The 27,050-nt window shown below is 44.6% G+C and overlaps 1 protein-coding gene across 6 annotated transcripts in view; it reads left to right on the top strand.

Annotated features, from left to right (window-relative positions):
* Positions 1 to 27,050, top strand: part of TRIP13 (thyroid hormone receptor interactor 13) — a 256,246-nt gene that overhangs the window by 121,048 nt on the left and 108,148 nt on the right. For all 6 annotated transcript variants that reach the window (XM_073587704.1, XM_073587703.1, XM_073587706.1 and 3 more), the window contains exon 8: positions 2,759 to 2,822. In XM_073587704.1, coding sequence (XP_073443805.1) covers positions 2,759 to 2,822 — 64 coding nt within the window. The remainder of the gene's footprint in view (positions 1 to 2,758; positions 2,823 to 27,050) is intronic.

Raw genomic sequence — 27,050 nt, 5'->3', positions numbered from 1 at the left:
CTGACATCTATATATCCACCTAATCTATTTGTATTTGCCATCTCTTCTATCCTTTCGGCTCCTGCATTGATTTTACAGATCACAGCAGATGAATTGCCAGCTTTTCTTCCATCTATGTATCTGTGTAATATTAATACATATACAGTATATATACAGTATGTGTGTGTGTCACTGACATCTACCGTATTTTTCGGACCGTAAGACGCACTTTTTCCCCCCAAAATTTTGGGGGAAAGTGGGGGGTGCGAGGCTCTGCGGTGCGGTGGTGGCAGAGGGCGGCGCTCTGCGGTGCGGTGGTGGCAGCGGGCTGTGCTCCGGTGCAGGGGCGGCGGCTCCGCCGGCGTTTCTTCGCAGCCCGGAGGCCCCCGCACACCCCTTGCTGGGCGCCGCCATGTTGCGGTGGCCTTCGGGAGCATGGACGCCGGCAAGATGGCCGCCAGGCCGGGGACGGCGCATGCGCAGCTTCAGATCTCGTGCCGAGATCTCGGGGGACGAGATTCAAATCTCGGCAACGAGATCTCGTCCCCCGAGATCTCGGGACAAGATCTAAAGCTGCGCATGCGCCGTCCCCGGACCGGCGGCCATCTTGCCGGCGGCCATGCTCCCGGAGGCCACCGCAACATGGCGGCGCCCAGCAAGGGGTGTGCGGGGGCCTCCGGGCTGTGAAGAAACGCCGGCGGAGCCGCCGCCCCTGCACCGGAGCACAGCCCGCTGCCACCACCGCACCGCAGAGCGCCGCCCGCTGCCACCACCGCAGAGCCCACCTGCCCCTGCCACAGCTGCCCCAGCACAGCTGCCCCAGCCCACCTGCCCCTGCCACAGCTGCCCCTACCCCAGCACAGCTTCCCCAGCACAGCCCACCAGCCCCAGCGCAGCTGCCCCAGCACAGAGCCGACGCCACCGCACGAGCCTGGACCACTGAATGACCCCTGTGACTACTTCTCCACCTGTGCCGGATCCCTTCCCAGGTAAGCTGAATTCGGACTGTAAGACGGACCCCCATTTGACACATTATTATTTTTTTCCCTTTTTTCCTTCTGAAAATAGGGGTGCGTCTTATGGTCCGGTGCGTCTTATAGTCCGAAAAATACGGTATATATCTATGTATTCTGTGTATATCTATTCTATTCTAATCTGTCATTGTGATTTTACTGTATGCAGTATGTGTTTCACTGACATCTATATATCTATGTATTCTGTGTATATCTATTCTAATCTGTCATTGTGATTTTACTGTATGCAGTATGTGTGTCACTGACATCTCTATCTATGTATTCTGTGTATATCTATTCTAATCTGTCATTGTGATTTTACTGTATGCAGCACATCAATTGCCCGCTTTTCAAAGGGCACTGATGCGTAAAAATCGGACAGCACTCGCATAGTCCGAGTGCTGTGCAATTTTTTTTTTTTTTTTCCCCTCGTACCCATTGGCTTGCATTGGCGAGTCTTGGCCGAGTTTTGGTGACAATCGCGGCATGCTGTAATTTTACATGCATGCTGAAAACACCTGAGAAAATAAACGGTGATGTGTGCTGCCCCATAGATTAACATTAGGCCGAGTGCTATGCAGTGTTTTATCGCACAGCACTCGGCCGTATTCTGCGGTAGTGTGACGCCGGCCAATCATGGACACATTTTTATAGATATCATAGTAGAAAAAGACAGCAGGATGGCACTCACCGTTGTCTTGAAATGATTCACTTTATTTCATATTAATAAAGCATAGGCAATGGCACAGGAGAAATGCAAAAAGACTGACGGCAGCCGTTTCGTGCACAATGCACTTCAACGGGTCCCATGCAGCAGAGCTGCACGAAACGGCTGTCGTCCGTCTTTTTGCATTTCTCCCGTGCCATTGCCTATGCTTTATTAATACGAAATAAAGTGAATCATTTCAAGAGAACGGTGAGTGCCACCCTGCTGTCTTTTTCTACTATGATATTTCATGTTTTTTCTTCACATGGATAGAGCACCCGTTCAGCAAGGGTTACAGGTGTCACACTGATAGTGGTTATAAGTGGCTTTGCGGGTATTTCATTCTCAGGGACAGTGCAGGATGTTTCTTTTTTCTTTGACTGACTATTTTTATAGATATACTTTTTACTATGTGTATTTACATTATTGCCTTTATTACTTATTTTTTGATTGTATCTTTGACTGTACATAGCAGGTGAATCATTCTCTTAGTACAATCACTATATCAGTGCCTATATTTGATGTGGATGTGATTACTATACATAAATTGTTGTAGTATGCATTGCGTATAGGGGCCTCCTTGTGGGTTTCCCACCTTTTCTCTTGTATCAGTGGTACCTGCCTTTTTATCAGCTTATATGTGTTTTTCAATACAGATTTTTGTCAAATTTTTAACGATTACATGGCCCTGTGTGAAGTTTGTTGTTGGTTTTGTTTCATGGCCTCATTCAAGGGATATATGCTTAGGTGTATTTTTATTCTTTAGAATAGGTGAAACATGCTGTAAAAATGTTGAACGAATTGCTGCAAATTTTAACTTCAAATTTACAAGGAAAAATAAGCTACATGTGCAAGAAACTTAAGAAATCTTATTCACTTTGAAGGAACAGTGAAATGCTGCTTTTTTTATGGCAATATCTCGAAGTATGAGCATAGCCTTAGGCAATTTTACAGGGAAATGATTCTATTAAACGCACGTAATCAACCCTATTGTGTGAGTATTTTTTTTTCTGCTTGTAAAGGAACAAAATGAATAATTTACTTCAATTTTATTTTCTAGATATAGATACGGTCAACTGATAGAGATCAATAGCCACAGTCTCTTCTCAAAATGGTTTTCAGAGGTAAGCACTGACTAGAAATGTGACGCTGTGCGATTTATGTGCGTGTGATTCTACTGATAAAGACTTGAAATGTTCCAGCCCTCATGATTCTGGATAAAAGCGTACAGTTAGCTCCAGAGTACTGTTGCAGATGTTTCAAAAATTTTGTGCAAGTCATTACATTTTGTGACTTTGGGCATTTTTTACATGAGTGAGCTCCAACAATTTTGTGAAAAGTGCAGAGAGTTAAGTGAAACTGTGACAGCAGGACAACTTCATTATAATTTTCAAAAGTGGTGTAAATTACAGAAGAAATACAATCCAGTCCCTGACTGAAATACATTTCTTTTTCTGGTGCATGGCAGAAGAAAAATGAGCCAAATTAAATGAAATGGGCATCTCTTACTCCAGCGGAGTCTCCATCCAGACTGTATTATAAAGCGCCTGTCTTAATGAATTGGCATCATAGACTTTATTTAGGACTTGAGGTACGTAAAACACAGGAAAAAAGTGCATTTCCGCTGATGCATTTCAATCCTTAAATAGACCCTCAGTTTTAGCTGCAAAACAGCTATTTTGCTGCCTGAGACACTTGAATGGTTGCAGTTGCAGACTCTTACACACTCCTCATCAAGACCAGCAAGAAAGTCACCGGTCTTGATGAATCTGGGCCAATATGTTTTTGCCCAGAATTACAAGTGCTGGAACATTTAAAGTGTATATGATATATCCTTGGCTATCCTACAGATATGTGGACCAAAAATTTGCAGATGAGCAGGCTTGCGTGGTCCTATACAGCTGTTTCACTGCATGTGATTGTTAAGGGTAGGAAAATTCAGTATGAATTGAAAACAAAGCATATTTCAAAACCCTGGGGGAAATTATTTAATTACTTAATTAACCCCTTCACTACCGCCAATATGTATTAAAATTGCAGTCGTTAAGTGTGCTTGTTCCCTCATCGCCGTTTTAAAACGGCAAGCGGAAATAAGTAAATTGCACCACCGTGCAGCAGTAATTCCCGCGGTTGACATCTGCACATAGAGCTGACATCAAGCGGTGTCTGCCTCGGCTGGTTTTAACATTGCTAATGTGTTAAATTACTGTTTTGGGCAGAAAAGATCATACATCATGTAGAAAAAAATTCATGACTAGGTGTAGGCGAGTAATGGGCAATTAACAGAAGCAACAGTTATGACAAGCATGCTGCTAATTAGGTGCAGTTGACTCATTTAATGAAAGGGGATGTTCTAATTAATAGCTGTGTGGATTCTAATAGTAGAATGGAGTTCAATTAGTGAGGTCAATTATGGCTCTTATTTAAAGGAGGGAAGCAAGTGTTGCACCTGCTGGTTTTAGGGAAAAACTTATAAAGAAGTGCAGAAAATAATTGGCTGCTCAGCTAAAAAGATTTCCAATGCTTTAAAATGACAAACAAAACCTGAAACGTGTCGTAGGAAAAGAAATACTACCATCCACTTAGAATTATAAGAATGGAATAGAAGCATCCAATGATCTTCTCCCGGGAGATCAAAGAAGATCTTCAGTTACCCGTGAGTCCTGTAACCATCAGAAGTTGGCAAGAAACCATTGACGCACCCCAGAGGCCGTGGGATACTCTGTACCGGGTCGGTCGTCTTAAATGGGATGTGTCACAGTCGCAGTGACCCGGTCCGTGGCCCCAGGCGGTCATGTAAAAGGGGAGTATTGATTAGGGATAAAGTTTATGTAGTGATTCGTGACGCCAGTTGGAGTGTTTGACTGTAGTATAGCTGGCACTGCAGATGATCCCTGAGGGAGTAGATGGTGATGGCAGTGCAGATGTTTAGCCCTCTCCAACCATGGCTTACCCCCAGAGATTGTGATGGAAGTAGAAGGCACGGAGTAATCAGGCAGGAGACAAGGAAAGTCACTTTATCATTTACTGTAGTTCAGGTGCAGTTCAGAGGAGATAGTACAACTCTCACCAGGTTACCGTGTGCTCTGCAGAATGGGAGTTATCCTTCACTCTGCTGTGACTCGGTGTAAGCTTCCTGCTATTCTAATCCCTTCTGGGACCAAGACTTCCCGGAGTTTAGAACTTCCACTATAGCCATCACTCACTGTGTATTCCTCCTCTGGCAACTTGCAGCTTGGGTCCTGTGTGAAGCTCAAATTCCTTCTTACACAATCCTTCACTGATCCTAGTTTGCTGCAGTCTTCCCAGGGAAAACACTCTTGCTGTTGGTTGTATAAACTCACACAGTCTCTCAGCTTACCACTCTGCTCTCAAAGCATGGATGGCCTAGGGGCTGACTCCCTGATTCTTCTTAGCTTTGCTCCTGGAGGAAGCGCATGTCATGGCTTCCAGGAGCCGCCTTCTCCACTAAAAATAACAACTCTGCTCCTCCCCCTCCCAGTTAGGGTATGTCTGCAAAGCTCTAAGCTTCAGACAAGTAAGGGAGTGAGGTAAATTGTGTGTGTGTGTTGTGGTCTCTAGCAGAGAAAGCATAACCCCCATTGCTCACAAAACACATACAAAACGGTACATATTTAACCCTTTTGTGGCGGTAAAGACATAGGGCGCCACACCATCGTAAGGTACCATTGCTGAGATAAAAACGTATTAAACATTGAATGGCCAAAAGAGAAGTGGCACAGCATTCTATGGCCAGATGAGAGCAAGATTGTTCTTATTGGGTATTAGGGCCGCAAATAGTTTCTAAAACATGGTGATGCAAGCATAATGGTTAGCAGACGTTTCTTATATAATGGGCCCAATTATCTCATACCAGACACCTTGACAAGATTTAATGTATCAAAATACTGGAGGATACCATGTTGCCCTTGAAATGGATGTTTCAGCGGGACAACGGCCCCAAACATCAGCAAGTGGGCTACATCCTGGTTCCAGACCAACACAATTGTTATGAAGTGGCCATCCCAATCCACAGACCTCAATCAGATTTAAGAATTAGTGGAAATTGCATTCTTAGGTTTTTGATGCAAAAGAACTGTGGAATGTAGTCCAGTCAGCTTGCGCTGGAATATCTGCTTGTAGGTGGCAGTTGTTAGTTGACTCCATGCCAGAAATAAAGGTTATACAACTAATATACTATTATTATCAATAAAAATAATAATCACAGGTCTACAAAAAAATTTTTTGTAATCAACGCAGGTGACTTTGTACTTTTCTGAATCATTTTTTTTAAACTATATTTTTATTAATTTAACAATTTTTTACAACAAGGAAAAGGTACAGTTACAGTATATTTATGACATTAAGCCAAAATACCACCATTTCCTGCCCCCCTTCCTACAATCGTCATCATTTGAAAGGATTCCTTAAATTGGTGCGTGTTCACTGATGCTTTGTAGCAGGTACCATCTGGTGCTCTCAAATTGCTTCTTAAGTCTGTTCCTAGATTCTGTATCCAAGGATGGAACAAAAAACGACCATCTGGTGAAGAACTTCTCTGTTAATTTTTCTTTGTTGGTCAAGGTTTCCAACCAGTCCATTTTAAACAGAAAATGAATTTTTGTCAATATTAACGATTTTGACAGAACATTTGAGTTTAACCATTGATATAATATACTTTTCCTTACTGCTGAGTCCCAAATCACTAACATGGCTTTGGTGTGCTTTGGCAATACTCTTTGGGTCTCCTCAAGGATATTAAAAATAGCCCATTGTGGGGTAAGGGGGAACTCAAAACCACTCAATTGTTGCAACTCAGAGTGGATATCACGCCACAACTTTTGGACAACCCCACATATGATGGAAAATGTCAGTATTATGTAGACCACATTTTACACATTGATATGAATTTGTGGGAGACCTTCTAGATTGTACGTATGGGGTAATATAAGCCCTATGTAGCAATAATATGGCCATATCTGTATAACTATTATATGGAATAACTTTCCTTTGTGTCTCAGTAGCTTCTAATATATCTCCTACCTCCAGACCTTCCATGTCCGTATCCATCTTGCCGGACCCGAGGTTTTGGCCACCCAAGACCATTCCTTCCGCAGAGTGGAGTATATGGTGCTAGTTGACACCAAGTGAGCCCTGCCCTTTCTGAGAAGGATATCCAACTTATCGGCCAACCCCTCACTCCGTCTGCTAACTATAAACCTAAGAACCAGACTGCGTGCTTGCAGGAATAAGAACGGCCGCCCTTCAAATATGGGATAACGGGATACTGCCTCGTCAAAAGTGATCATAGAGAAACTATGGTCTAATAGATCCACCTCAATAACGCATTTTTGTTGTGCCATAGTTTTATAAATTTTTGGCGGTTTACCTTTCAAAAACAATGGGTAACCCAGAAAAGGCTGGAAAGGTGACAGTCTACCATTCAAATTACACAATTTCCTCCCTCTTCTCCAAGACAGAATAGTTTGCCACAATATTGGATGATCTCTAATTTCATCAGGGAGTTCCTCATTAGTTAGATGTAACAAGGCCATTAATGAAATATGTGGGTAAACCTGCCCCTCTAGGTGAGTATTGGCGAAGTGGGATGTCCCCCGCATCCAATCTATTACATATCGTAAATTGGCCGCTATGTTATATGTGACAATATCGGGGAAGTTAATACCTCCCTCAGATCTTGGGAGTTGCAATTTACATAACCCAATACGTGAACGACCACCCACTCCCCATATAAACTGTCGAAATGTCCTATTCAAAAGGTTAATGTCCGATTTTGATAACAGAAGTGGTAATGTTTGAAATAAATATAATAATTTAGGAAAAATTATCATTTTAATGAAGTGACATTTCCCAGTAAAAGACAAAATGAAATGTTTCCAGGAGTTGAGGAGGCTAGTAACCTTATTAATAATGGGTCCATAATTAAGGCAATACAATTTATGTGGATCTGCTGGTAGTCTGATGCCTAGATATCCAATAGACTCGCTCTTCCATTGAAAGGGAAACCAGCTCTCATCTATTCTGCCCGTCCTGAATATCGCTAATGCTTCTGATTTATTAGAATTAATTTTAAAGCAAGTAAGATGTCCAAATTCTTCAACTGTTGAGATTATGGTTGGGATAGCTTGTGTTGGGTTGGCAATAAATAATAAAATATCATCTGCAAAAGCCAATAATTTTGTTTCCGTGCTTCCTGTAGGAATCCCATGGAAATCCGGCATAGTTTGAAGAGTTCTCAACAAGGGATCTAATGCTAAGTTAAACAATAATCGGGACAATGGGCATCCCTGCCTCGTACCCCTCTGAATGGCAAAGGGCTCCGATAAAGTGTTGTTAATAGCATTGCAGAACCATGACCGAAACCCTCTGACCTCTTAACAGCTTATATAAATAACTAGCTGAAGAGCCCGGCGCTGCCCGGGCATAGTAACTAACTGTGGTTAGTTATAACAAATTATAATTATCCTCCATCCCATAGTCCCGTGCCCATATACCCATCACACATCCTCCATCCCATAGTCCCATGCCCATATACCCATCACACATCCTCCATCCCATAGTCCCATGCCCATACACCCATCATACATATCCTCCATCCCATAGTCCCGTGCCCATATACCCATCATACATATCATCCATCCCATATTCGAGTGCCCATATACCCATCATACATATTCTCCATCCCATAGTCCCATGCCCATATACCCATCATACATATTCGCCATCCCATAGTCGAGTGCTCATATACCAGTCATACATATCCTCCATCCCATAGTCCACTGCCCATATACCCATCACACATCTTCCATCCCATAGTCCCGTGCCCATATACATATCTTCCATCCCATAGTCCCGTGCCCATATACTTATCCTCCATCCCATAGTCCAGTGCCCATATACCCATCACACATCCTCCATCCCATAGTCAACCATTATGACATCATAATGAGTGGCGGCAGGGCTTGCAACCTATGATGACATCAGCGTCGCCATGGCAACCATTGTGACATCATAATGAGGGGCGGGGCTTGATACGCACACACTGTTTCCCCAGTATGCAAATAGGGGCATTTTGACATCATAATGAGGGGTGGGGCTTGACACGCACACACCTTTTCCCCCAGTATGTAGATAGGGGCAAAATTGTTTGGTGAATTGGAACGCGCGGGGTTAAAATTTCGCCTCACAACATAGCTTAGGACGCTCTCGGGGTCCAGACGTGCGACTGTGCCAAATTTTGTGGCTGTAGCTGCGACGGTGCGGATGCCTATCCCGGACATACACACACATACACACACATACACATACACACACACACACACACACACACACACATACATACACACATACATGCACACTTTGAGCTTTATATCTTAGATTCCAGGAAACTATCAAAGGCCTTATCTCCGTCAAGACCCACCACTGTGCTTCTCCTGCCTTTATGGACTCTACAACTAGATATAGTGACTATCGCTGTTCTTATATTATAGGTTATCGATTTTCCATGTACAAACCCCATCTGATGTGAAATTAACTCAGGAATAATTTGCTGAACCCTGGTTGCCAATATTTTTGTCAAGAGTTTAAAATCTGCAGTAAGCAGTGAGATTGGATGGTATCCCTCCACCTGCAGTGGATCCTTCCCAGGCTTAGGGAGCATAATGATACAAAAAGCCTCATTAAATGTATCTGGAATATAACCTTTTTCCATAATTCAATTAAATAATTCAACTAGATGTGGACCTACGCATGGGCCTAAGATTTTATAATACTCTCCACTAAACCCATCTGGGCCCGGTGCCTTAAAAATCTTAAGAGTAGAGATGGCTGACAGGGCCTCCATAATGGTAAAGGGTGTATTAAGCAAGTTTCTCTGGTCCTCCGTAATACTAGGAGCCACTCCATCCCTGAAGAAACGCTATGCCTCCGAAATCTCCTCTCCCCTATCTGCATACAAGGACCCAAAAAATTGTCTGAATTCCTATATTATTTGATAATAAAAATCAAATAAAAAATAAAAAAAATGAATAACAAAAGAAATTTGTAGGACAGAAATTAAGGATTACCGGTTGTGCTTATTTGGTGATCCTCTGAGGTGTTCAACCAGGCATTCCATGCGTTTAGAGTCTTTAAGTTTTTAGATCCTGAAAGTCTAATTTTCTCATTTATAGCGATTTGTTTGGATTCTTTTATCCATTCTTTGCAGGTAGGGGTCTCTACATCTTTCCAGTGTATTGCGATAGTTATTTTAGCTGCGTTGAGCAGGTAGGGTATCAGTGAGCCTTTTTTAAAGTGTAAATTTGAAAGATCCAGATTGAATAGAATGAAACTTGACATTAATGGGATGTCTACGTTTAAGGTTTTCTTTATATGCTTTCTCTCTCCCAGAAACTTTTAATTTTTGTGCATTCTAGCCAAATGTGAGATGGAGAACCCTTCTCTCTGGTGCATCTCCAACGACGAGGGGATATTGAGCTGTCTATTTTATTCAATATGTCAGGTATTTTATACCATCTTGATATAATTTTATAATTAAGTTCGTGGAATCTCATTGAAGATGTTAGGAAGTGGATGTTTTTGAAGATTGTATGAATTTCTTCTGGGAGAAATTGTGTTTGGTGCTAATTCCCATTTTTTAATGAAATCTGGTATCTCCTGTGTTTGGGTTAGGTTCTTATTTATTTTGGCTATCATTTTTCCCTTTCCTTTTGTTTCATAATTAGTTTAAGAATTGGCAGATTAGGTGCTGAGGTAGAAATGTCTGGGAGATAAAGATTTATTAATTCCTGTAGAGTTTGAATTTCCTCACCTTTCAAGTGAAGGCTTTTAGTGAGTGAGCTGATCTTCTTCTTGCTCTTACATCTGGTTTTTGTGCACCAATGAGTAAATCGGCATGTTTCTGAAGGGAATCGAGAGCCTGATTTTCCTTTTAAGAGATATATATTTATTAGGGATCAAATGCAAGATAGGAGTGGCTTTGCATAGATTTGAAATAAGATTCATTTTTTTATTTGTTTTGTGCCATAATCTGAGGGTAGTCATAGTATACGGGTTCGTGATATTATATTTAAATCTATTAAATGGGGTGGGCCATAGGTAGTGTGCAAAACCAACATGAAGATCATTCAACTCAAGTGGAACCCAAAGTTTTGTGGGACAAGGGGATTGCAGCTCAATCACTCTTGCTTTGTGGGTTGATAACCTATATCTTTCAAAATCAGGGAGACCTAAATCTCCTCTACGTCTTGATTTTACCAAGGTTTTATTGTTCATCCTAGGTTTTTATCTACCCATAGAAATTTTAAAATTATATTTGAGTTTTTGAAAAAAATTGAGGAATGTCTATTGAGAGGGTTTGGAGAAGGTACAGTGGGGAAAAAAAGTATTTAGTCAGTCAGCAATAGTGCAAGTTCCACCACTTGAAAAGATGAGAGGCGTCTGTAATTTACATCATAGGTAGACCTCAACTATGGGAGACAAACTGAGAAAAAAAAATCCAGAAAATCACATTGTCTGTTTTTTTTTTCATTTTATTTGCATATTATGGTGGAAAATAAGTATTTGGTCAGAAACAAAATTTCATCTCAATACTTTGTGATATATCCTTTGTTGGCAATGACAGAGGTCAAACGTTTTCTGTAAGTCTTCACAAGGTTGCCACACACTGTTGTTGGTATGTTGGCCCATTCCTCCATGCAGATCTCCTCTAGAGCAGTGATGTTTTTGGCTTTTCGCTTGGCAACACGGACTTTCAACTCCCTCCAAAGGTTTTCTATAGGGTTGAGATCTGGAGACTGGCTAGGCCACTCCAGGACCTTGAAATGCTTCTTACGAAGCCACTCCTTCGTTGCCCTGGCGGTGTGCTTTGGATCATTGTCATGTTGAAAGACCCAGCCACGTTTCATCTTCAATGCCCTTGCTGATGGAAGGAGGTTTGCACTCAAAATCTCACGATACATGGCCCCATTCATTCTTTCATGTACCCGGATCAGTCGTCCTGGCCCCTTTGCAGAGAAACAGCCCCAAAGCATGATGATTCCACCACCATGCTTTACAGTAGGTATGGTGTTTGATGGATGCAACTCAGTATTCTTTTTCCTCCAAACACGACAAGTTGTGTTTCTACCAAACAGTTCCAGTTTGGTTTCATCAAACCATAGGACATTCTCCCAAAACTCCTCTGGATCATCCAAATGCTCTCTAGCAAACTTCAGATGGGCCCGGACATGTACAGGCTTAAGCAGTGGGACACGTCTGGCACTGCAGGATCTGAGTCCATGGTGGCGTAGTGTGTTATTTATGGTAGGCCTTGTTACATTGGTCCCAGCTCTCTGCAGTTCATTCACTAGGTCCCCCCGCATGGTTCTGGGATTTTTGCTCACCGTTCTTGTGATCATTCTGACCCCACGGGGTGGGATTTTGCGTGGAGCACCAGATCGAGGGAGATTATCAGTGGTCTTGTATGTCTTCCATTTTCTAATTATTGCTCCCACAGTTGATTTCTTCACTCCAAGCTGGTTGGCTATTGCAGATTCAGTCTTCCCAGCCTGGTGCAGGGCTACAATTTTGTTTCTGGTGTCCTTTGACAGCTATTTGGTCTTCACCATAGTGGAGTTTGGAGTCAGACTGTTTGAGGGTGTGCACAGGTGTCTTTTTATACTGATAACAAGTTTAAACAGGTGCCATTACTACAGGTAATGAGTGGAGGAAAGAGGAGACTCTTAAAGAAGAAGTTACAGGTCTGAGAGCCAGAAATCTTGATTGCTTGTTTCTGACCAAATACTTATTTTCCACCATAATATGCCAATAAAATGAAAAAAAAAACAGACAATGTGATTTTCTGGATTTTTTTTTCTCAGTTTGTCTCCCATAGTTGAGGTCTACCTATGATGTAAATTACAGACGCCTCTCATCTTTTTAAGTGGTGGAACTTGCACTATTGCTGACTGACTAAATACTTTTTTTCCCCACTGTATAGGACTTTGGGGAGAATTATTTTAAATGACTTCTGTTTTCAGGAGATAAAGAAATATGCATGATATTGGACTTTGTGAAGTTTATTTTGAAGTTGGCGATTGAGTTAACCCCTTCATGACCAAGCCTATTTTGACCTTAGTGGCCAGGCCATTTTTTTTGCAATTCTGACCAGTGTACCTTTATGAGGTAATAACTCAGGAAGGCTTCAACGGATCCTAGCGATTCTGAGATTTTTTCCTGACATATTGGGCTTCATGTTAGTGGTAAATTTAGGTCGATAATTTTTGCGTTTATTTGTGAAAAAATCAGAAATTTGGCGAAAATTTAGAAAATTTCTCAATTTTCAAATTTTGAATTTTTTTTCTGTTAAACCAGAGAGTTATGTGACACAAAATAGTTACTAAATAACATTTCCCACATGTCTACTTTACATCAGCACAATTTTGGAAACAAAATATTTTTTTGTTAGGAAGTTATAAGGGTTAAAAGTTGACCAGCGATTTCTCATTTTTACAATAGAATTTACAAAACCATTTTTTTTAGGGACCACCTCACATTTGAAGTCACTTTGATGGGTCTATATGGCAGAAAATACCCAAAAGTGACCATTCTAAAAACTGCAACCTTCAAGCTACTCAAAACTACATTCAAGAAGATTATTAACCCTTCAGGTGTTTCACAGGAGCTAAAGCAACGTGGAAAGAAAAAATGGACATTTTAATTTTTCCAACAAAAATTTTCATTTAGCATCAATTTTTTCATTTTCACATGGGCAACAGGATAAAATGGATCCTAAAAATTGTTGGGCAATTTCTCCTGAGTACACTGATACCTCATATGTGGTCATAAACCACTGTTTGGGCGCACGGCAGGGCTCAGAAGGGAAGGAGCACCATTTGACTTTTTGAATGGAAAACATGCTGGAATATTTAGCGGTTGCCATGTCACGTTTGGAGAGCCCCTGTGTGCCTAAACATTGGAGCACCCCCACAAATGACCCCATTTTGGAAACTAGACCCCCTAAGGAACTTATCTAGATGCATAGTGAGCACTTTGAATCCCCAAGTGCTTCATAAAAGTTTATAACGCAGAGCCATGAAAATAAAAATAAAAATTTTTTCCTCAAAAAATTATTTTTTAGTGCGCAATTTTGTATTTTCACAAGGGTACGAGGATAAATTAGACCCCAAAAGTTGTTGTCCAGTTTGTCCTGAGTACGCTGGTACCCCATATGTGGGGGGGAACCACTGTTTGGGCACATGTCGGGGATCGGAAGGGAAGTAGTGACATTTTGAGATGCTGACTTTGATGGAATGGTCTGCGGGCATCATGTTACATTTGCAGAGCCCCTGATGTACCTAAACTGAGGAACCCCCCAACAAGTGACCCCATTTTGGAGACTAGACCCCCCAAGGAACTTATCTAGATGTGTGGTGAGCACCTTGAACCCCCAAGCACTTTACAGAAGTTTATAACGCAGAGCCGTGAAAATAAAAAAAAAAAATTTTTTTCCTCAAAAAAAAGATTTTCAGCCAGCAATTTTTTATTTTCACAGGGGTAGCAGGATATATTGGACCCCAAAAGTTGTTGTACAGTTTGTCCTGAGTACGCTGGTGCCCCATATATGGGGGGAACCATTGTTTGGGCACACATAAGGGCTCGGAATGGAAGTAGTGACGTTTTGAAATGCAGATTTTGATGGAATGGTCTGCGGTCGTCGTTACGTTTGCAGAGCCCCTGATGTGCCTAAACAATAGAAACCCCCCCACAAGTGACCACATTTTGGAAACTAGACCTCCCAAGGAACTTATCTAGATGTCTGGTGAGCACTTTGAACCCCCAAGTGCTTCACAGACGTTTATAACACAGAGACGTGAAAATAAAAAAAAAAATTTCCACAAAAATATTTTTTTTAGCCCCCAATTTTTTTTTTTTCCCAAGGGTACCAGGAGAAATTAGACCCCCAAAGTTGTTGTGCAATTTTTCCTGAGTACACTGATACCCCATATGTTGGGGTAAACCACTGTTTGGGCACACGTCGGGGCTTGGAAGGGAGGGAGCACCGTTTAACTTTTTGAACGCAAAATTGGCTGGAATCAATGGTTGCACCATATCGCATTTGGAGACCCCCTGATGTGCCTAAACAGTGGAAACCCCACAATTCTGACTCCAACCCTAACCCCGACACACCCCTAACCACAACCCTAACCCCAACACATCCCTAACCCTAATCCCAACCATAAGCCTAACCCCAACACACCCCTAATCCCAACCCTAACCATAACCCTAATTCCAACCCTAACCCTAATTCCAACCCTAACCCTAATTCCAACCCTAACCCTAATTCCAACCCTAACCCTAATTCCAACCCTAACCCTCTTTCCATCCCTAACCCTCTTTCCAACCCTAACCCTAATGGAAAAATAAAAATAATTTCTTTATTTTATCAGTTGATCCTACCTATGGGGGTGATAAACGGGGGGGTTATTTACATTTCATTCTATTTTGATTACTGTGAAAGTGATCAAAATGAATGAATGGAAATTGGAGCCGACGGGCGCACTGCGCATGCAGCCGCCATTTTCCAATATGGCGGCGCCCATGGTCCGGGACACCGGGAGCCATAACGGCACTCGAGTACCGGGAGGTGGGAGGGGGGCAATCGGAAGCCAGGGGGGAGCTGAGGGAAGGCGGGGGAGATGATGACAGCGGCGGCACATCGCCGCTGTCATTCAGTGGCGGGGGGCAGATCCCCCCCCGTTAACTCCTTCATGACCCAGCCTATTTTGACCTTAATGACCTGGCCATTTTTGGCAATATTGACCAGTGTCCCTTTATGAGGTAATAACTCAGGAACGCTTCAACGGATCCTAGCGATTCTGAGATTGTTTTTTCGTGACATATTGGGCTTCATGTTAGTGGTAAACTTAGGTCAATAATGTTTGCATTTATTTGTGAAAAAAACGGAAATTTGGCGAAAATTTTGAAAATTTCGCAATTTTCACATTTTGAATTTTTATTCCATTAAACCAGAGAATTATGTGACACAAAATAGTTAATAAATAACATTTCTCACATGTCTACTTTACATCAGCACAATTTTGGAAACAAAATTTCTTTTTGTTGGGAAGTTATAAGGGTTAAAAGTTGACCAGCGATTTCTCATTTTTACAACAAAATTTACAAAACCATTTTTTTTAGGGACCACCTCACATTTGAAGTCACTTTGAGGGGTCTATATGGCAGAAAATACCCAAAAGTGACACCATTCTAAAAACTGCACCCCTCAAGCTACTCAAAACTACATTCAAGAAGATTATTAACCCTTCAGGTGCTTCACAGAAACTAAAGCAACGTGGAAGGAAAAAATGGACGTTTCAATTTTTCCAACAAAAATTTTCTTTTAGCCTCAGTTTTTTCATTTTCACATGGGCAATGGGATAAAATGGATCCTAAAATTTGTTGGGCAATTTCTCCTGAGTGCACCGATACCTCATATGTGGTCATAAACCACTGTTTGGGCACACGGCAGGGTCCCGAAGGGAAGGAGCACCATTTGACTTTTTGAATGGAAAATTAGCTCCAATTGTTAGTGGACACCATGTCGTGTTTGGAGAGCCCCTGTGTACCTAAACATTGGAGCTCCCCCACAAGTGACCCCATTTTGGAAACTAGACCACCCAAGGAACTTATCTAGATGTGTGGTGAGCACTTTGAACCCCCAAGTGCTTCACAGAAGTTTATGATGCAGAGCAGTGAAAATAAAAAAATATTTTTTTTTCCTCAAAAATGATATTTTTAGCCCGCTGTTTATTTTCACAAGGCTAACAGGAGAAATTGGACCACAAAAGTTGTGTAATTTGTCCTGAGTACACCGATACCCCGTATGTCAGGGGAAGCCACTGTTTGGGCGCATGGGAGAGCTCAGAAGGGAAGGAGCGCGATTTTGGAATGCAGACCGATGGGATGTTCTGCGGGCATCATGTTGCGTTTGCAGAGCTCCTGATGTGCCTAAACAGTAGAAACCCCCCACAAGTGACCCCATTTTGGAAACTAGACCCCCCCAAGGAGCTTATCTAGATGTGTAGTAAGCATTTTGAACCCCCAAGTGATTCACAGAAGTTTATAAACGCAGAGCCATGAAAATAAAAAAACTTTTTTTCCTCAAAAATGATTTTTTAGCCCGCTAATTTTTATTTTCACAAGGGTAACAGGATAAATTGGACCCCTAAAGTTGCTGTTGAGTTTGTCCTGAGTACGCTGGCACCCCATATGTGGGGGGGAACCACTGTTTGGGCACACAGCAGGGCTCAGAAGAGAAGGAGCGCCATTTGACTTTTTGAATGGAAAATTAGCTCCAATCGTTAGCGGACACCATGTCGTGTTTGGAGAGGCCGTGTCTGCCTCAGGGCTGTGGAGTCGGTGCTCATTTTGGTGGAGTCGGAGTTGGAGTCGGTATAAAATGGACCGACTCCTAAAATATATAATAAATTGGGTACAGTAATTCAATGCAGGATGTGCTGAATATTTTTTCATAGGAGTTTGGGAAAGTTATGAAATGCCCTATAAATGGCTGTTCTATTCCTGATCTAAGGCTACATTCACACACAGCGTTTTTCCTGTGTTTTTTGAGGATACGTTTTTCAGCTGCAAAAGCTGATCATCTTTTTAAAAAACCGCATCACCTGAAAGGTTTTTGAGCTCATAGATAATGTTTTCAATAGCAAAAGCAGATTAGAAATCTGCTCTATCTATCCATTTATCCATATCTGTCTATCCATATCGTATCTCTACCAAAAAGAATGAAAACCGGGTAGTACACCAATATATATTCTGTTCTATCTAAATATCTTGATTATTGGATCATAAAAATGATTAAATGTCTGAGGTTCACATTGTACTATAATACATTTTTCACTTAAATATAAGCAATATGTGTGGGAGGTGGAGTCGGAGTCGGTGTAAGGGAAATTGAGGAGTCGGAGTCGCAGGTTTGGCTTACCGACTCCACAGCCCTGGTCTGCCTATACTTTGGAGCTCCCCCACAAATCACCCCATTTTGGAGACTAGACCCCCCTAAGGAAATTATCTAGATGCATAGTGAGCACTTTGAACCCCCAGGTGCTTTACAGAAGTGTATAACGCAGAGCTGTGAAAATAAAAATATTTTCTTTTCCTCAAAAAATGATTTTTTTTTAGCCCGCTATTTTTTACTTTCACAATAGTAACAGGAGACATTGGACCCCAAAAGTTGTTGTCCAGTTTGTCCTGAGTACGCTGGTACCCAATATGTGGGGAGGGACCACTGTTTGGGCACACGTCAGGGCTCGGAAGGGAAGTAGTGACGTTTTGAAATACCAACTTGATGGAATGGTCTGCGGGCATCATGTTACGTTTGCAGAGCGTCTGATGTGCCTAAACAGTGGAAAGCCCATTTTGGAAACTAGACCCCCCAAGGAACTTATCTAGATGTGTGATGAGCACTTTGAACCCCCAAGTGCTTCACCGAAGTTTATAACTCAGAGCCGTGAAAACAAAAAATATCATTTTTTTTCACAAAAATCATTTTTTTAGCCCCCAATTTGTCACGCTTACGCCTTGGCTGAATGGCGTGAGCCGGGGGGTTGTGGCCCCACTGTGCCACAAACCAGGCTACCCTGGAAGGGGCGTGACTACGGCAGCTACCTCGGTCTTCGCTGGAGCCTCTGATGGTGAGGTCAGGCTTGTGCGGCAGGTAGCTGCCGGGTGCCACTCCAGGGTGGTGTCTGGCTGTGGCTGCTGATCCCACTCGGGAACAGGACACCTGGACAGGTGTGAGTGACAAGCAGGCTGAGACACAGGGCAAGCGGACACGGCTGGGACACAGGGCAAGCAGGCATGGCTTGATACAAGGACAGGCGGGCACGGCTTGGAGACACAGGACAGGCGGGCACGGCTTGGAGACACAGGACAGGCGGGCACGGCTTGGAGACACAGGACAGGCGGGCACGGCTTGGAGACACAGGACAGGTGGGCACGGCTTGGAGACACAGGACAGGCGGGCGTGGTATGAGAAGGCACAGGTAAGGACCTGTTCACACAGCAGGTGTAGGCAGGAAGGAGTGGTGTATGTTGGAACAGGATTTGGACCTGTTCACACAGGAGGTGCAGGTACGGATATAGGCTGGAGTGTGGAGTAGGCAGAGCGGCTAGGGAGCCGTGCAGGCAGAGCGGCTAGGGAGCCGTGCAGGCAGAGCGGCTAGGGAGCCGTGCAGGCAGAGCGGCTAGGGAGCCGTGCAGGCAGAGCGGCTAGGGAGCCGTGCAGGCAGAGCGGCTAGGGAGCCGTGCAGGCAGAGCGGCTAGGGAGCCGTGGAGGCAGAGCGGCTAGGGAGCCGTGGAGGCAGAGCGGCTAGGGAGCCGTGGAGGCAGAGCGGCTAGGGAGCCGTGCAGATGCACATACAGAGAGGACACAAGGAAAGACACAGCAGGGAAGGAAGCCACGGACAAGGAGACTGACAGAGGTAAGACTGAGTTCAGACAGAGACACAGGGACAAAGACACAAGGACCAGGATATTCTGCCTCCTGGCAGGCGGACAGAGAAATGCTAGGCAAGGTACCAAGACACAGGAATACGCAGTAAGAGCCTTCAGAGAAGGCAAGACCTAGGACAGGGCCTGGCTAGCTCAGCAGCAAGGAGCTAACTGAGTTTAGACATTGCATAGGCAATGTTTCAGTGGGAGTGGCAAAACTAAATAGTCAAGGGCTCTAGGTGATTGGTAAGGGACATATTACACAGGTGCACCCTGACTGCATAAGAACCAGAGAGTTCAGGCGCCGCCCCCCTATACACACAGTCTGGAAACATGGAGAGCAGAGGCACAGAGCTGGCAACAAAACAGAATTCACAGCATGGCTTGAAGCAGAAAGTAAGTTGGTGTGCGGGGGATGGGAGGCCATGCAGTGATGCCAGCAGGGTTGTTACAGTACCCCCCCCTTTACGGCCCCTCTTCCTCAAGCCTGCCAGAATGACCTGAAGGAGTATGGGACCACACACAGTCCAGGTTGACACGACATCCTTCAGGGAGGGTGGAATATGTGTGCCATCAGGAATCCCGGAGTGCCAAGCTTCTTGGTGCCCGATGGAGTCAGCTTCCAACACAGAGGGTATAAGGACTTGGATTTCTTTCTCCTGGGTGGCAGAAAGCAGGGACCTGGAAGCCTCAGACTTGACCCCTACATCAGCCGGCCAGCTGGAAACAGAAGAGACCTTCACTGAGTCCAACTTCAGCCCGATATCCCAAGAAAATTGGACCTCCTCCTTAGGATCAGGAGGAAGCATCTCTGCCCAGGTATCTTCACCAACTAGCCAATTGGAAGCTGGAGGCATACATACAGGGAGCCACTTCAGCCTGTTACCCTGAAAAATCTGGTCCTCCTCTTCCAGGTTAGAGCGTGAGAAAATCTGTCTCAGTATCTTCACTCACTGGCCACACGGGGGTTGAAGGCAAATACTTAGGACCCATCTTCAGCCCGTAATCCAGGGGAGGACAATGAACAGACAGGGATGCTCCTGGGAGCAGACCACTGGTATAGTCGCTGGAGACATGTTAGGAGACTGACACCGCCTCCCCTTCTTCGGAGACATTATCACCCCTTGACTCGACGACTAGCAGACCAGATGAAGGTGACCTTGCCGACTGACTCGGACGCAAGGGAACCAGACACCTCTTGTCACTTGATTGTTTCAAGCGGGGTGCCCTGCTAGGTTTCCAGACATAAATAGGTGCTAGAATCTCTGGATCAGAATGACCCATGGGCATACCAGTCAGCAAGTGGAAGATGAACTTCTTCATGTATAAAGCTCTGACCTGGAGCTGTAGTTGTCCTTGCAGGACTAGACTGTTCTCCAATAGGGCTCGGCCACCTTGAGACAACGCCCACGCCGGCTTCGGGAGCTGTATGACAGAGACCACACACTGACTCTGTAAGACTGGTGACTTAAACACACCAAAGCTCCCTGAAGGCAGAGAAACAGTTAAAGAGTTTAATGGAGAGGGAGTACTCTCGCCAGGGGCAGCCTCTCCTACTGGCCCAGGGTTCTGGAGTACAGGCTTCACAGGGCAGAGACCAGACTCCGGCTGCAACTTGGCCCGCTTCTTCTTTTTAGACCTCTTGGATCTTGCACGGGAGGTCACATCGGCAGACTTGGGAACAGATGATGGCTGGACGGTCATAGGTGGTTGAGATGTTTCACCCACAGGTTCCTCTTGTCTGGTCTGTCTCTGGAAGCTTGGAGGGGAAGACTTTTCAGGAGCAGCTGGACGAGGCACATCAAAGACTTTACGGGAGGCCACCAGGAAGGCCCCTAGGTTCATGACGATAGGATCCCCTGCTTCCCAGAGGGGACAGATCCAGATCAAGGCATCACCAGCTAGGTAGGACATGATGTATCCCACCTTGACCCAGTCAGAGGGGAAACAAGCTGCATTCTGCAGGATGTAGTGCAGGCACTTTTTCAGGAACCCTTGGCACTCTTTAGAGTCCCCATAGAATGTAGGCGGGTCTGCTGGGCCGTGCTCTTCATAGGCCAGGAGCTGATTGTACAGGGCATTGGAGACGATGATTCGTTCAGAGGTCTCCACAATCGGAGCCACGCAGGGCGGAACAAATTCTTCTGATTTGCTCATACTGGCAGGACAAAAGTTCATGACGCTCTGAGCGGAAGGACATGGGACTCAGCGGGGACCATGGCCTGTGCAAACTGTCACGCTCACGCCTTGGCTGAATGGCATGAGCCAGGGGGTTGTGGCCCCACTGTGCCACAAACCAGGCTACCCTGGAAGGGGCGTGACTACGGCAGCTACCTCGGTCTTCGCTGGAGCCTCTGAAGGTGAGGTCAGGCTTGTGCGGCAGGTAGCTGCCGGGTGCCACTCCAGGGTGGTGTCTGGCTGTGGCTGCTGATCCCACTCGGGAACAGGACACCTGGACAGGTGTGAGTGACAAGCAGGCTGAGACACAGGGCAAGCGGACACGGCTGGGACACAGGGCAAGCAGGCATGGCTTGATACACGGACAGGCGGGCATGGCTTGGAGACACAGGACAGGCGGGCACGGCTTGGAGACACAGGACAGGCGGGCACGGCTTGGAGACACAGGACAGGCGGGCACGGCTTGGAGACACAGGACAGGCGGGCACGGCTTGGAGACACAGGACAGGCGGGCACGGCTTGGAGACACAGGACAGGCGGGCACGGCTTGGAGACACAGGACAGGCGGGCACGGCTTGGAGACACAGGACAGGCGGGCACGGCTTGGAGACACAGGACAGGCGGGCACGGCTTGGAGACACAGGACAGGCGGGCACGGCTTGGAGACACAGGACAGGCGGGCACGGTATGAAAAGGGACAGGTAAGGACCTGTTCACACAGCAGGTGTAGGCAGGAAGGAGTGGTGTATGTTGGAACAGGATTTGGACCTGTTCACACAGGAGGTGCAGGTACGGATATAGGCTGGAGTGTGGAGTAGGCAAAGCGGCTAGAGAGCCGTGCAGGCAGAGCGGCTAGGGAGCCGTGCAGGCAGAGCGGCTAGGGAGCCGTGCAGATGCACAGACAGAGAGGACACAAGGAAAGACACAGCAGGGAAGGAAGCCACGGACAAGGAGACTGACAGAGGTAAGACTGAGTTCAGACAGAGACACAGGGACAAAGACACAAGGACCAGGATATTCTGCCTCCTGGCAGGCGGACAGAGAAATGCTAGGCAAGGTACCAAGACACAGGAATACACACTAAGAGCCTTCAGAGAAGGCAAGACCTAGGACAGGGCCTGGCTAGCTCAGCAGCAAGGAGCTAACTGAGTTTAGACATTGCATAGGCAATGTTTCAGTGGGAGTGGCGAAACTAAATAGTCAAGGGCTCTGGGTGATTGGTAAGGGACATATTACACAGGTGCACCCTGACTGCATAAGAACCAGAGTTCAGGCGCCGCCCCCTATACACACAGTCTGGAAACATGGAGAGCAGAGGCACAGAGCTGGCAACAGACAGAATTCACAGCATGGCTTGAAGCAGAAAGTAAGTTGGTGTGCGGTGGATGGGAGGCCATGCAGTGATGCCAGCAGGGTTGTTACACAATTTTTTATTTTCCCAAGGGTAACAGGAGAAATTAGACTCCCAAAGTTGTTGTGCAATTTTTCCTGAGTACGCTGATACCCCATATGTGGGAGTAAACCACTGTTTGGGCACACGTCGGGGCTCGGAATGGAGAGAGTGCTGTTTGACATTTTGAACGCAAATTTGGCTGTAATAAATCATGGCGTCATGTCGCGTTCGGAGACCCCGTGATGTGCTTAAACAGTGGAAGCCCCTCAATTCTAACTCCAACTCTAACCCCAACACACCCCTAATACAACCCTAATAATAACCCTAACCACAACCCTAACGCCAACACACCCCTAACCCTAATCCCAACTCTAACCCTAACTACAAGCCTAACCCTAATCCCAACCCAGCCCTAACCCTAATTCCAGCCCTAACCCTAATTCCAGCCCTAACCCTAATTCCAGCCCTAACCCTAATTCCAGCCCTAACCTTAATTCCAGCCCTAACCCTAGTTCGAACCCTAAATGGAAAAAAAATTTTTTTTTTATTTTATTATTTGCGCCTTGCTATGGGGGTGATAAAAGGGGGGTGTATTTACTTTTTTTTTCATTTTGATCACTGTGAGAGTGTATCACAGTGATCAAAATGAAAAATGAACGGGCAACCGGCAAATTCATGGGCGCCGCCATCTTGGACAATGGCAGGCGCGCTGTGCATGCGCCCGCCATTTTGCAAGATGGCGGCTCCCATGATCCAGACGCCGGGAGCCACGGCGGGACACCGGGAGCACCATCGGAGGTCCCGGTGGGGATCGGAAGGTGGGAGGGAGCGATAGGAAGGGGAGGGGGAGCAGATGATGGCGGTGACCGATCTCCGCCGTCCATCGGTGGCGGGGGCCGATCGGCCCTGCCAGTCGGTGTGTGGGGGGGGTCGGGTGTCGGTGTCCAGCCATGTCCGATGCTACTGCAGCATCGGCCATGGCTGGATTGTAATATTTCACCAAATTTCATTGGTGAAATATTACAAATCGCTCTGATTGGCTTTCACTCTTAACAGCCAATCAGAGCGATCGTAGGCACGTGGGGGCTAAGCCACGCCCACTGGGATTAACTGTAGTGTGTCCTCTGTGTGCGGGTCTGGTGACCTTTCAGTGACCCCGGTCACCCGACCCGCAGGGGGGCTATTTATAGCATGACGGCTACATAGGCGTCATAGGTCGTTTGGGCACGACTTTTCATGACGCCTACGTTGGCGTCATGGGTCGTGAAGGGGTTAACGGGTGGGGGGGTCGGATCACTGTCACCAGCCATGTCCGATGCTACAGCAGCGTCGGACATGGCTGGATTGTAATATTTCATCAATTTTCATTGATGAAATATTACTATCGCTCTGATTGGCTGTTTCACTTTTAACAGCCAATCAGCGTTCGTAGTCACGTGGGGACGAAGCCACGCCCCCTATGCTGAAGGACAAAGCCCCCTGTATCTGTGGGTCGGGTGACCTTTCAGTGACCTAGGTCACCCGACCCGCAGGGGGGCTTTAAAGTCATGACGCCACATAGGCGTCACTGGTCAGATTGGCACCAGTTTTCATGACGCCTATGTGGCGTCATTGGTCGTGAAGGAGTTAAAGAAGCGCAACTCATTGAGTACAATCTGAATAGAGTTGTCAGGATCCACCAAAAAGAAAAGTATGTCATCTGCGTATGCTGCACATTTGTGTTCAACTGCGCCGATTTTCAATTCTTTGATCTTAGGGGATTGTGCGTATTTTCTGCAAGAATGTCTCTGAGAGAATAAATAAAAGGGGCGATAGGGGGCATCCTTGCCTTGTGCCGTTTTTGATGTCAAAGCTGGCAGATAGTGTGTTATTAATTTTAATTTTCGCAGAGGGTGCTGTGTATAGAGCAGATATTTTATGTATAAAATTTAGAGGGAAGACAAATTTTGCAAGCGCTTGTTCCATGAAATATCAATCAACGCGATCGAAAGCTTTCTCTGGGTCTGTGGAGAGAATCAACATTTGTATATTGTGTTGCTTTGCTAGATGAATCACGTTGATTGCCCTCATGACATTATTCTTGGCTTCTCTTCCTTTGACAAAGCCAACTTGTTCTGGGTTTATCAGATCTGGAAGAAGTTTTTGTATTCTGTTTGCTAATATTTTGGCGTATAATTTCGCATCATTATTGAGTGAAATTGGCCTGTAACTACTGCAAGAGGAGGGGGTTTTTCCCTCTTTAGGAATGAGGCTGTTGTGGGCTACTAGATACTCTTTTTTGAAATTGTTGGATTTACTAATGATTAAAATAATCTGTCAAATGTTGGGATAATTCAGGTTTAAAATATTTGTAGTGTTCAATCGAAAAACCGTCTGGACCTGGACTTTTTCCACCTGAAGATGGGTTTATCGCCTCTTCCACTTCTTCGTTAGTTATGGGACTATCTAAAAACTTAGATTGAAGGTCCGTGATTTGGGGAAGGGATAGGTCTTTTAAGAAATTTTGTGTGTTAACAGTCTTGTCTATGACAGAGCTATAATTGGGTTTTAAATTGTATAGATGTGAGTAAAAATCTGAGAAGGCCTTGGCAATATCTTCTGTTTTAAAAAGTAACTGATCTTTATTATTTATTTTAAGTATGTGCGTGGAGTTAATTTGTTTCTTAATTGTATTTGCTAGATATTTGCCACATTTATTTGCAGATGAATGTGCTCTGAACCGAGAATATGATAAAAAAATTTCAGATTTTTGATTTAGGAGGGCCTTTAGTTCAACTCTTAAGTTATAGAGGTCTTTCTCTCTCTCTCGAGAGAGAGAGAAGCTGTGTTTGTGTGAAGCCCATCGTTTTTTTTTATCTGAGAGAGTTTCAGTAGTATTTCCTTTTCTTTTTCTTTTTTTGTTCTGGAACCCAATTCAATAAGGATTCCCCTAAGAATGGCTTTATGGGCCTCCCAGGTGTTGGAGTCACATTTGTCATGAGGGCGGTTTTCTTTGAAGAAATTTTTATGCCTGTGGCTATATATTCTTGTGTGATCTTGTTCTTAAGTAGATTATTATTAAGCTTCCAGTTTAACCCCTTAAGCCCCAAGAGTGGTTTGCACGTTCATGACCGGGCCAATTTTTACAATTCTGACCACTGTCCCTTTGAGGTTATAACTCTGAAACGCTTCCATGGATCCCGGTGATTCTGACACTGTTTTCTCGTGACATATTGTACTTCATGTTAGTGGTAAAATTTCATTCATATAACTTGCGTTTATTTGTGAAAAAAACGGAAATATGGCGAAAATTTTGCAATTTTCCAAATTGGCATTTTAATGCCCTTAAATCACAGAGATACAGCACACAAAGAACTTAAGTAACATTTCCCACATGTTTACTTTACATCAGCACAATTTTGGAACCAAATTTTTTTTTTCTTAGGAAGTTATAAGGGTTAAAAATTGACCAGCAATTTCTCATTTTTGCAACACCATTTTATTTTTACGGACCACATCACATTTGAAGCCACTTTGAGGGGTCTATATGATAGAAAATACCCAAAAGTGACACCATTCTAAAAACTGCACCCCTTAAGGTGCTTAAAACCACATTGAAGAAGTTTATTAACCCTTTAGGTGCGTCACAGGAATTTTTTGAATATTTAAAAAAAAAAATGAACATTTTACTTTTTTTCACAAAAAAAATACTTCAGGTTCAATTTTTTTTATTTTACCAAGGGTAACAGGAGAAATTGGACTGCAAAAGTTATTGTGCAATTTGTCCTGAGTACGCTGATACCTGATATGTGGGGGGGAACCACTGTTTCGGCGCATGGCAGACCTCAGAAGGGAAGGAGCGCCGTTTGACTTTTTGAGTGCAAAATTGGCTGGAATTCAGATCGGAAGCCATGTCGCGTTTGGAGAGCCCCTGATGTACCTAAACAGTGGAAACCCCCCACAAGTGACCCCATTTTGGAAACTAGACCCCCCCCAAGGAACTTATCTAGAGATGTGGTGAGAACTTTGAACCCACAAGGGCTTCACAGAAGTTTATAACGTACAGCGGTACAATTAAAAAATCATATTTTTTCCACAAAAATGATCTTTTCACCCCCAATTTTTCCCAGGGTAACAGGACCCTAAAAGATATTGTGCAATTTGTCCTGAGTGCGCTGATACCCCACATGTGGGGGTAAACCACTATTTGGGCGCATGGCAGAGCTCGGACGGGAAGCAGCGCCATTTGACGTTTTTGGCTGGAATTGAGATCGGACACCATGTCTCGTTTGGA

Source organism: Dendrobates tinctorius, unplaced genomic scaffold (genome assembly GCF_039654945.1).
Source record: "Dendrobates tinctorius isolate UK_male_01 unplaced genomic scaffold, ASM3965494v1 ptg000102l, whole genome shotgun sequence".
Taxonomy (NCBI): Eukaryota; Metazoa; Chordata; class Amphibia; order Anura; family Dendrobatidae; genus Dendrobates; species Dendrobates tinctorius.
Note: the sequence above shows the minus strand (reverse complement) of the source record. Positions and strands in the feature narration are given on the sequence as shown.